The 12,446-nt window shown below is 37.3% G+C and overlaps 1 protein-coding gene across 3 annotated transcripts in view; it reads left to right on the top strand.

Moving 5' to 3' along the window:
- evi5l (ecotropic viral integration site 5 like) overlaps positions 1 to 12,446 on the top strand; it is a 41,847-nt gene that overhangs the window by 8,622 nt on the left and 20,779 nt on the right. For 2 of the 3 annotated variants that reach the window (XM_026932167.3, XM_034300294.2), the window contains 11 exons: positions 3,522 to 3,912; positions 5,352 to 5,541; positions 6,057 to 6,281; positions 6,544 to 6,618; positions 6,767 to 6,892; positions 8,531 to 8,674; positions 8,955 to 9,044; positions 10,463 to 10,560; positions 10,868 to 10,928; positions 11,018 to 11,071; positions 11,495 to 11,527. In XM_026932167.3, coding sequence (XP_026787968.1) covers positions 3,671 to 3,912; positions 5,352 to 5,541; positions 6,057 to 6,281; positions 6,544 to 6,618; positions 6,767 to 6,892; positions 8,531 to 8,674; positions 8,955 to 9,044; positions 10,463 to 10,560; positions 10,868 to 10,928; positions 11,018 to 11,071; positions 11,495 to 11,527 — 1,338 coding nt within the window. In that variant the 5' untranslated portion in view covers positions 3,522 to 3,670. The remainder of the gene's footprint in view (positions 1 to 3,521; positions 3,913 to 5,351; positions 5,542 to 6,056; positions 6,282 to 6,543; positions 6,619 to 6,766; positions 6,893 to 8,530; positions 8,675 to 8,954; positions 9,045 to 10,462; positions 10,561 to 10,867; positions 10,929 to 11,017; positions 11,072 to 11,494; positions 11,528 to 12,446) is intronic. The other variant, XM_026932169.3, reaches the window with a different exon arrangement.

Here is a 12,446-nt window from a genome sequence, read left to right as displayed (position 1 = left end):
CGACCCCCTAAAGCTCTCTCCCACATGACAGCCTTGCCTCAGTGTCTCTCTTAGCTCTCTGTTTGTTGTTCTCTTTCTCTCCATCCATTTATTCACTCATTACCTTTTAAAACATCAAATCAGTGGTTATTTAGTTTCAAAGCTTTACTTATGTACTTGGCTTGAGTCCTCAGTGCCAGAGCGATTTTTAGTATTTACACTAACCAGTTAGCGAGCATGTGCTAACTTGACAGGATCTCTGAGAGGATTTTTAAGCCAAATACACAGATGTCCACAAGAGTTGTACACAACTATGTTTTTCATGCCAGCACTGAGTTCTCTGCTAAGTTAGTGGTAGCAGTTAGCCTGGTAGCTTTAGTGCTTTTTTATTAGAATACATTGATAGTTGACTAGAAAAGTAGGTCTTACTGGATAATTATTATGTTAAGACTAAGTTTTTCTAATCTGGATATACATAATCAACATTTCAACATAATTATATTCAATTTTTCATCTGCTCCTGATGTATTTTGTCAGCAAACATATGTTTGGTGACTGATGCTTGTTTCTTTAGTTTTGTACCAACAAGGCTAATGTAGCTAATAAGTAATGGATGTCTATCTCACAAAAACATCTTTTCCAGAAAGATCTTGTGGTAAACAAACCACATTCAGTTCTTCAGTGATGTTAAACAGGCTCACTGATGTGCTTTAAGATGCAGTGTGGCTTACTATCTTCTATAAACATAATCTAAATGCTGTAATGTTATCTTGTCAACTTTACCAGAAGGCTTGTAGGACGTGGACTCTTCCTGCTATTAAATTGTTTAATAAAACAAGAGAGATTATTCAGTTTAACAGTATCATTTGTAGTAAGTATATAAAGATTTAGGTGTGTACACTATTTAGTTTTTGTGTGAGAGATTTCCTTTACCTGTTAGCTACATTAGCGTTGTAGCTTAAATGCAGAACTAAAGAAATAAAAGATGAAAAATAAAGTTTATTTATTTCAGATTTTTTTTTAAAACTATGGTTAGCCTTGCAGAAATGTTCAGACAGTAATAAGAAAAGAAAATTGATCTTAGTTCAGTGACTGCACTTTTGAATTTTGTAGCTCTACTCTGTCGTCCTTTTGTGAGACAAAACACAAAAGTTAGCGTGTGGAGCTGAGTCACTGGATGACATAAGTGCCTTTGGATAACATACAAAAGCATGTAGCTTTCTTGTGGATTGACCTTAACCATCTAAAAGCACTCTGTTGTGATAAATTTAGTGACCTTTCTGTACCAGTGTAGCAGATTGTTAAAAATACAATGTACACATATTTTAGTCCAGGAAATGTAGTGTAAATACGGGTTTGTTACTGTAAGAACAGCCATGTTCTTTCATGTTAATAATGGAAGTGAAACGTGACATTCCCTCTGTAATCCTACCTTGTTTTGTAGACATCATGGCTAATTTCAACCCAACGCCTTTGCGTTGACTTGTTGTAATTCCCTGCTTGGCCAAGGCTATACGTATGTGTTTGTGTTTTCAATCCAGGGAGATTAGATTCATGTGCTTGTTAATGGCTCTCTTGACTGGGATGCGCTGTCTTGATGAATGCAGGCCTTGTCTTAGCTGTGTGATTTCTCTGTTCAAACAGTTTTTGTCTTAGGGTTTTTTTTTTTTTAAAACCAAAACTTATGTTTGTGCTTATTGCGACCTCCCATGTGTTAAGTATCTGTGTGTGGATGTGTGTGATTGAGAGAGCAATGGATGAGGGTGATTTAACAGATGTCTTGTGCCTGTATGGATGCTTTGTTCTGAGATTAGATCATAAATTTAGCATTTGCAAAGGGCAGGAAGTGTGTGCAAATGGTTTAATTTGAGCTACACACATAATAATATAGATTCCACAGGAAAGTGTAAGGCTGAATGATTGAAGCTGCACTTTCCTTTGGTCAAGACACATTTGCTAATACAGTGCCTCATAAATAATGGAGCACTCTGCAGCTGTGTGTGTGTGCGCCTATGTGTGTTAGCATGCATGTGTGTGTGAGTGTGTCTATGTTTCTATTCTGAGTGGGAAAAAAAAAAAAATCAAGATCATTTCCAGCTGCAGCACAGTAAATTGTGCATGTTGAATCACACATGTACAAAGAAACTCATAATAATCTAAGGTTATATTTATATATAAAAAAGTCAATGAAATATTGTAATAGATGGGTCTTTGCCCAAAAGGAGTTAGCAACAAGAATGAATTCATCAAGAGTATTGATTTTGAAAGCTGCATTATGTTAGTTGCACTCCATGTTATTGTGTTTGTTATTTTAGTAATTTAGTATAGGACCTGTAATGATTATGAAATTTCTCCTGCTGATTATTCATACATATGACTGCAAATAACCATGACTTAAGGAATAGGAAATATATGAATCACGTTCCCACGAATGTTTAATTCCTCATATTCCACACCGATTTGCCAACGATTACAAATTTTAATTTATTAATTTACAGCACGTCATACTATTTAATCAATTATAGTTTATTCATTTAATGTTATAAAATATTCCTGTCATCACTTGCTTTATTTCAGCTATAAACAGATGTTTCATCACCAACTTCACTTTTCTCTCTCTCTTTAAATTCACTTCTAAGACACACAAAACAACAAAGCAGTTTGTTTTGTTACTAAGAAACCAGAATGCACAAAGTCCTCTATCCTGAAGACTTTTCCATGGCGGAAAACTTATTAATAATTACAAAGCGCTAACACTGGAGACTCCTTCCATAAATGTTAAATATACATATCCTTACAGAAACATGTTTTACCGCATCATTGCTTATACCTCTTTCTTTGGTAAATAACATCATGTTTGTTAATCCGTTCATTATTAGACCTAGATTATGTAGATCATCTGCCATGCAAGTCCCTGTGAATGAGCTGTTACTATAGAAACGATAACTTATTAGAACTAGGACATTAATATAAACTTATTATGTGAACTACAGCTGGCACTATTGTCAGTGCTGCTGTTTAAAATGAATCTTTAATATCTTTAAAATGGAAAACAATCCCAAAGGGAAGACGAGAAGAATAATAACCTGCAAAAACTCTGAAAATAAAAAATGTATGATTCTCTATTCCTGTAATACACGTAAATATTTTGTCATCTACAACTTACAATAGGTAAGTTACAGTAAGTTCCACTATATATTGCTGTGTTACACAACAAAACATATGTAGTTCATAGACCAGTGGCTTTGACCAAGAATTCTTCTTCTTATATCAGAAACATGAATGAGTATACTGTGTTTACTGCTGCATATGTAAGCCCCAATCTCTGGCAGAGCTGACAACATGGTTCTTGACTCACGTCTAAGACCAATCTCCAGTTTTTCTGTTAAATACGCTAATGATGGAACATTAAATAAGAGATACTGTTTTTGTTACATTTTTCATGAAGTTTGCTGAAGTTGCTGATATGAGCATACTTATATTTGGGCTACCTTTTGTTGAAATCCAATATAAAATTCATTGACTCTTCTCTTCCTTTACAGGCCCAACCCATCCTTGAACTGCATCTTTCCATACAAAGTTGTCTGCTTCTGTCTCCGGATCAGCCGTGTATAATCCCAGCTGTGTCACCCCGTCATCCACTGGCAGTGACTGACCTTTGACCTGGACCCAGCACCTGGGCTTTGTGGTCATGTCTAGCCCCAGCAGTAGTCCAGAGAGAGAGGGGGGGATCACAGGGTCAGTTCAGCTGGAGAACCTCGGCTCTCCAGCAGGTCAGGAGGCCGACCCACTCTCCGTTGGTAGCCCTGTGCTGAGCCCAGACTCCAGTTCCCACGATGCCGCTCTCTCTGCACCAGCAGTCTCGCCTGCTGACTCAGAGAATCTCAGTCCAGATGAACTGGAGCTGCTGGCTAAATTGGAGGAACAGAATAGGTATGTGGGCCAAACACATACACACACACACACACAGTACATGCACATTAGGTTAATTCCATTCTAAAGTATGTAAGGTATATTATGACTTCCATTTCATTCTTCTGCATGCTTACACAATTCTGTATGCAAATGTTATACAAATGTGCATTAACACAAAATAGTTTGCAGAAGACAGATATAGAAGCTTCATGCAAAACTGTAGAGACAGAAACATTTATCATTCCCAGTGTATGAAAATGAACCATGATGCTTTCTAAAAATTCCTGTCTAGCATTCTGAAAGCAACACGTACGTATGTGTGCCAGCCTGTGAAAACAATTCACATGGTGCAACTGTGACATTTTGTAATATATAAGTAATTCTGAAAACAACTGAAACTGATCTCTTATTTGCACATATCTCAATCGTAAGTAAAAATATACCATTCACTCTCAATATATCTTCACTCTCAAAAGTGAAAGGGCAACTATTAATAATGTAATTTTGCAATTTATAATAAATAAAATAATAATTATGATATAAAATTTAAACAAAGAAACAAACAAAAATGGCTATGAAAAACTACAATCATCTTTTTTTCCCCATTTTTCTCTCTAATTTGGTCAACTTCCAGTTCCCACCCACTAGCCAGCTCTCCCCATCATACGACATTTAGCAAATGGGGAAGATGAAGGCTAAGATGGTTCCACTGAGACACGTGAAGCCAGCAAACTGCATCCTTTCAAACTGCTGCTCATTCTGCATCACAGGGTGGAGTAACACACTCGGAGGAAAGCGCTATTCACCCTCTTCCACATACATGAGCTCACAGATGTCCACGATTGGCTAGTTTTGCAGGAGTGAGAGAGTACGCTATCCCTCTCACCCAGACAGCATGGCCAATTTTGCTCTCTTGGCTCCCAGCCACAGATGGCTATGGCATTGCCAGGATGCTACAGGGTGAACGCTTTTCTGTTGCGTCACTCAGGAGCCCTGAAAACTACATTTATCCTTATTCCCTCCTATTTGTAAACTACAGCGGCTTTTGCAGCTGTGTTTGTTAAGCTGGATTCTTACCGAATGTGTTTTGTACAGAAAGCCTATGCAAGATTAAAAGGTAAATAAAACTTTTCCATGTCAATTTAGTAAAATATCTTTGTGGTTGAGGTGTCAAAGTATAACATAGGCAGGAAAACCCAATTTTGGTCAAAACCCGATTTGGTCAAATAAGTGCAGAGCCATGTTAGTATATTAAAATCTGTCTTGCAAAATTTGAGTAATTAAACAAACATTCCCTAATCTTCTCAGGACAAATACTTATATCAATTTCCCCTTATCCTAACCACACAAACTCATGCACCTGTTTTCACACTGCAGGTTCAGCAAAATCAGATAACGTTTAACGATGAACGTTCTGTGCCAATGCTGAACTCGTGTCCTTCTTCATCTACTACTAGGCTCCTGGAGGCTGATTCCAAGTCCATGCGCTCTATGAGCGGCTCTCGCAGGAACAGCGGCTCCTCACTGGTGTCCAGTTCCTCGGCCTCGTCCAACCTCTCACACCTGGAGGAGGACACCTGGATCTTGTGGGGACGCATCGTTAACGAGTGGGACGAATGGCGACGCAAGAAAGACAAATTGCTCAAGGTGAGGAGACAGGGAGGAGGTGCGTGTCCTGTGTAAGTTTGCATGGATTTAGCCTGCAGTTGACTAGAAGTGAACGATTTGTACAGAATAGCAATATTTTCCTTTCCTAGGCTGAATATACACTTATATATAATTTTGGAAAATTGTATCCTGTAACATTTTCGTTGCATTTGATATGCAATTTTGAGCAAAAGTAAGATGGTAGTTAGTGTGTCAAGATGATAATGAATAGTGAATCCAAAATGTTTTTGCTATATCCATCCAAAGAAGCCTAAATGTGGGGGAAAATACAGCAGAACTTAAATTTTTTAAATTCCCAGGACTCACTGGCAGGATTTACACTGCCATTCTTGCAAACTATATTGCTTCTCCTGTTAATTTCACTGTGGTTACTGAATAATTTACATTAAATAAATTATTACTGAATAATAAGCTTTAATATATTCAGAATAGTAAGCTGACACTTGAAGTTAATAAAACCTAATGCCTCTCTTCCCTTCCTTTTTATCTTCCAGGAACTGATAAGGAAGGGGATCCCACATCACTTCCGGGCGATCGTGTGGCAGCTGCTGGGCAACGCCACGGACATGCCAGTGAAGAACCAGTACTCGGAGCTGCTGAAGATGTCGTCACCTTGTGAGAAGCTCATCCGCAGGGACATCGCCCGTACCTACCCTGAGCACGAGTTCTTCAAGGGGCAGGACAGTCTGGGCCAGGAGGTCCTCTTCAATGTCATGAAGGTGAAGGAGAGAGAGGATGATGAGAATGAGAATGATATTCATTGTATTAATTTTGCTATAAAAGAAAAGTTATCAATACTCAAATTTTTGTTGGAAAATGTGTGATTAACATAAAGCAATATCATTCACTGGGGGTGATAAGTAACAATTCCTGTGTTTCTGCATGGTAATTTGCTACTAATCTATATATATATATATATATATATATATATATATATATATATATATATATATATAATGTGTGTGTGTGTGTGTGTCACAGGCATACTCCCTAGTGGATCGTGAGGTAGGATACTGTCAGGGCAGTGCCTTCATCGTTGGGCTGCTTCTCATGCAGGTAAATCCAAATATAATCTCAACTTTTTATACACACTTTCTTGTTTAACCAGTGGATAATGCCTGATAGTCACACTACACTACAGTGAACATCGCAATGCATATGTGTGTGTGTGTGTGTGTGTGTGTGTGTGTGTGTGTGTGTGTAGATGCCAGAGGAGGAGGCATTCTGCGTGTTTGTGCGGCTGATGCAGGAGTACAGACTCAGAGAGCTCTTTAAACCGAGCATGGCAGAGCTGGGCCTCTGCATATACCAGTTTGAATACCTGCTGCAGGTAAGAGATTATTACATATAAACATGGCATGGTTCTTAGTGAGTGAGTGAGTAAGGAAGGATGCAAGGAAGGAAAAGAAGGAAGACTGAGAGAGAAACAGGTCATTAGGAGAATGACAGAGAAGAAGAAATGAGGAAAGCAGAACAGAGAAAAGAGAGAGTGAGGGAGAATGGGAAGTATACAAAAATACAAGAAGGAAGTGGGAGAAAATTTTAAAAAAGACAAACAGGAGAAAGGAAATTTGAAAGTGTAAAGAAAGAAGAAGAAAAAATAGGGAAAGAGAAAGAATTGTGCACTTGCACTGTGTGAGTGAGAGTGTTTAAAGCAGAGCCTCTGACTGATTAATAATAAAAAATGAATGAGAATACACGTCAAACTGTAGTGAAAGGTAATGTTAAACTGTTAATGCCCTGAATTGTGTATTTTTAGGTCTCACATATGCGGCGTTTAGTAAGTTTGACTTAAACCATGCCACTTTTACCATCTCAGTCTGGGTTTTTTGAGAAGACACAGCAATCGCACCAAGAACCCAGTTCACTACTTGTGAAAACTCAAGTGCAGTTTGATGGACATAGAGTGATTACATATTAGCTAAGCCAGCTAGCTACCTAAACACAGTACTGCACCAACGTTAGCTCTCAGAGTAGTTATTTTATCTAAGGATACTTCTCCAGTGTCAAGTAGCTAGCAAAGTTTACTAACAGCCTAGCGAATGTTAGGCTAACTACTATACAAAATTAAAACCAAGCACTAACAAGCTAGCAAGCTTTGTGCTAAGTGTAATACTTTGGAATTAAAATAAGTACTCAGGTTTGCTAGCAAGCTAGCTAACCATAGGCTAAGTATAATATTTCATTAGTCTAAATATATTATTAGCTAAACCTGTGTTAAATATAGTATACAATCCTATTATCATCAGCTGCTTTACGTATATTATTATTTAATTATGTATTTTTTCCATTCGTTTTATGTACTTAGTTGATTTCTGTACTTTGTTTACGGAATGCGATTTTTTTAAAGGTCCGTTTACATTTGAATATTGTGAAATTAAATCAGACCGAATAGAAAATGAATCAGAATCAATTTTACTCTGATTTAGATTGAGTAAAGGTATTGATAAATGAGAAAGCCTCCCATTTTTCAAGAAGACAACAGACCACTTCTGTGTAAAAGCATTTGCTAAAACCGTTAAAGTTGTGACAGGGTTTGACACTCGGGTTTCATTCGTCTTAACTCAGGGGTGTCTAATCTAATCCGGAAAGGACCGGTGTGAGTGCACGTTTTCATTCCAATCAAGCAGGAGCCACACCTGATTCCATCTGTTTAATCAGTTGAGCTTGGCTTTCAGTAGGTGTGGCTTCTGCTTAGTTGGAATGAAAACCTGCACCCACACCGGCCCTTTCCGGATAAGATTAGACACCCGAGTTAAGACGAATGAAACCCGAGTGTTAGAATGATAGTGGGATGAAAAAGAAAATGTTGGTCAGCCACCAGGTGGCAGCAGACATTCAATTCAACTAAACACTGGGTGCCTTATACAATTTTTTCCTCTTGACAATCGTTTTGTCCTCTTGTCTGTTTTTCTTTTCTAATCTTTGTCTCTTTTTAGTTTTTAACATACTGTTTATTTTAACACAGGAGCAGCTGCCGGAGTTGAATGTGCATTTTCGCTCGCAGAGTTTCCACACCTCCATGTACGCTTCATCGTGGTTCCTCACACTCTTCCTCACCTTCCTGCCTCTGCCCATAGCCACACGTATTTTCGATATATTCATGTATGAGGTACGGGGTTAAAGCTGTGTATCTCTGGTAAAAGAGTGTGTGTGTGAAGGGTCAAGTCTGTGTGTAAATGTTGTAAAAGAATGTGTGTCAAGGGTTAAGTCTGTGTATGTGTGGTAAAAGAGAGTGTGTGAACTGTAACCTGCTGCACAAATTTAAATGTAAAGGTGTGTGTGGGTTTGCTTTTGCTTGTGGGTGAGAGTGTGAGTGCAGATAAATGTGAGTAAGTACGAGTGGATTTTTACGCGTATCTACATATCAAAACCGCACGTTGTGTTCTCAGGGTCTGGAGATTATATTCCGAGTAGGAATGGCCATTTTACAGTACAACCAGACCGACCTCATACAACTGGACATGGAGGGCATGTCACAGGTTAGAGAACATCATAGCTCCATGTCTCTGGCACACACAAACTGTTATCACCTAAGGTGCTGCAAGAATTTGCACATTTAAAAACACAATACAATGTATAAGGCAGCATCACTTAGTGAAATACTATACTGTTTACTGTTAAAGCTGCATGATATCCTAAAGACTTGTATTATAAAACAGATAGCGTTGGTTCTAAAATCCACTTTCAAAGCCGTTTTAAAGTCCTCGATAAAGACCCACCTATAAAGACGTCACTATAATTGAATTCTGTATTAAAGTACCAGGTTTTAAACCAATAAAACCATTACACTTTGGCCCTTCATTCTGTCCATAAAATATCGTAATCTTTTCCCGTTACTTGGCAACCAAAGCTTACTGTTAATTAAGCAATATCAGATAAGCAAGAATGTGGTTATAGTGAATATACTCATGGCGGTGATTTGGACATAGCTAATCACAGCCGTGCCGATATTCAGTATAGCAGCATGATTATAAGTGCGATATCGCGTTTATACAACAATTCTACAAACAAGAAATTAGTATCGAGTAACTGACATTTTGAACACATAGTATGGCCAAATATTTTCTTTATTTTTGCTCCACTATGGGGAATAGATCCTGAAGAAGCCCACTCACTGTAAGTTTTTAAAAAGCGCATGTTGGAGATCTGTATATTTTCAGGTTTGGGTTGTGTATGCATTATTTTGGGGGTGTTTTTATATTTAGTATATCAAATTAGAATATTGCAAATTTGGCATTGCTGCAGTATACTTGACGATACCTGCATACACCCTGTAGCTGAACGAATCAATCCACGCTGCCTGGTCTATAGAGGGGATAATATACATTTTTAGTAATACTATTAAAAGTTAGTAAGTGTACATACTATTGCATTTATTTAGCATTTTTGGATGGAGTCTCCACTGTAACAGCTGTTCCATGTAGATGCTATAACATAAGTGAAAACAGGAACTAGCTTGTTTTGTAGACGTTCCCCAACATTAAATATGAAACTATAAACAGATAAAAAAAAAAAAAAAAAGTATGTCATTCTTAAAATATTTTTTTTAAATTGTTGATTTTTTTTCCTATAACAACATGCCCTCAAGTGTTTACTCCCTAGTTTTTGTTTTTTATTCAATTTAATTAAGGATTTTGTTTTTATTTTTAATGTCCAAAGATCACTCAGTTATAACATTTATTAATAAGCAAAATTCCTTACATACAAATGGTGCTTTTTAATTAGATTTATATTTACGTACATCTCAGTTTATAAGCACAGTATGTCACGTGTTCCATGTTTATAAGCCATCCGTGAATTAATTACAGTACTGGAGCTTTATGAGGCATTATTGAAGTTTTTGATTATTAACGTATGATGTATCACTGCTATATCTTGTGTTTTTGTCGTTTAACAGCACTTTCAGAAGGTGATCCCTCACCAGTTTGACAGCTGCCCTGATAAACTCATCCTCCGAGCCTATCAAATTAAATACAACCCCAAGAAGATGAAAAAGTGAGTCTGAGAAAAATGAGGAAAAGAATCAAAAACAGCACAACAGAATTCAGCAAGCAAAAAAATATTTTGATAAGATAGTCATTGGATAAATTTAACCTTATAAGTGACCTCAAAGTTTACATGATGCCAAGGACACAAGTAGGTATTCCTTACTCATGATCATTTAAGACCATGGTTTATGAGTTATAGGATAATTTTTTTAACTATTAAAGAAGATGACTTGGCAGTAAACAGAAAATTGGTGTATATTGCATTTTGCCTTCAGTCCTGTTTTGTTGAATAATGGACTATTTGTTGATTACAGATTGGAAAAGGAGTATACCACCATCAAAAACAAAGAGATGGAGGAACAGATTGAAATTAAGGTGTGTGTGTAAGTATGAGGAATGGTAACACACTAGGAAATGTGAACCTAAATTGCTGAAAATATTTTTCTTTTCTGTTATTCAAACAGCGACTACGCACAGAGAACAGACTGTTAAAGCAGAGAATTGAGACACTGGAGAAGGTGAGAGCTTTTTTTAGCCTATGAGCCATGACCGGTTAGCGTGTAGACTGGGATAGCTAGTGTATGTGAGATGTGTGAGGGTGTGGTGTAAATTTGTGTATTATTTGGACAAAAAAAATGAATATGTTTTCATTGAGAACAGAAATAAGCAAGGGTTTTGCTTTGTAAAATCTTATTCATTTCTATCTTGTGTCTCTTGTAATTTCTATCCCTTTTTTCTGAGTTATTTTTTTATATTATTTTTTCTTCTATCCTGTTATCGGCATCTTGGTGTCTATCTGTCCATGTCCCTGATTTCTACTCACCCTCAATACCTACTTGCCTTTTTTTCCTGTCTATCTCTGATCGACTGTGTTCCTATCTGTCTGTCTTCCTCACCTTTTTATCTCTTCCACTCTTTTCTCCGCTCTTGTGGTGTTGTAGGAGAGTGCCGCACTGGCAGACAGGTTGATCCAGGTAAAGTACTGACAATGTTAAATTAGCAACTAACTAACACCTCCATTCTATTCTTTCACAATTTATTTTCTCTCCCTTCATTTTCTTTCAGGGACTGCTTACGCCTGTTTAGTTATAATTAGGCAAAAAAAACCTTTACGTGTTATTTAGGAAACTAGCGTACAAGCCTGAATGCTTAAAAAAGATTGGGCGACATTTGAACTGCCAGCTCAATTTTGTCAATCTTTAATTGAAGATAAATTGTGTAATAATACGAGACAATTGTAAGACCTTGATCTAAATTGACCAATTGACAAAAATACTGTTTGTCAATTGGACTGCTTTTATGACAACCTTGATGAAAGAAAAAAAAGAAAAAAGAAAAAAGAAGTTCGACATATTAAACAGGACTTTTGGGATATTGTTCATTTAATTCTCATCTTATTCTGTACACTGCTGTTTTTTCATTAAAACCAATTAGTCATCAAATGGCGTGTCTTTTTAATGCCGTCACACCATTTAATTGTTCTGAAATGAGTCTTATTTACTTAAGAACTTCATTTATTAACCGATTATCATTATTACTGAGCAAGCAATTCCGATTTATCACTGAGCTTTTTGACAGCACATCAGTTTTTAAACAGCAGTTTGCTCTTCATGCAGAGTGCATTTAGTAGACATTCCCAGAGACAGTTTGTGTGATGAGCTACAGACATAGTAAATCGAACGGTAATTTCCGATGCCCTGCCACATCAAGTTGTGTTTTTTGCGCCGCGCCTCCTGATGTACATCTAGCTTTCAATCTGTTTCCTGTCTCCCTCTTACACCCTTCCCCCTTTTACACCAACTCTCCCCAGAAAAGGCCTTATGCATGAGAGAATGTCTGTTTTGTTGATCGATATGTTGTGTTTCTTACACTCATTTGGCGCATGCATTGTAC

This window comes from Pangasianodon hypophthalmus, chromosome 26, assembly GCF_027358585.1.
Source record: "Pangasianodon hypophthalmus isolate fPanHyp1 chromosome 26, fPanHyp1.pri, whole genome shotgun sequence".
Taxonomy (NCBI): Eukaryota; Metazoa; Chordata; class Actinopteri; order Siluriformes; family Pangasiidae; genus Pangasianodon; species Pangasianodon hypophthalmus.
This window is presented reverse-complemented; position numbering and strand designations above follow the sequence as displayed.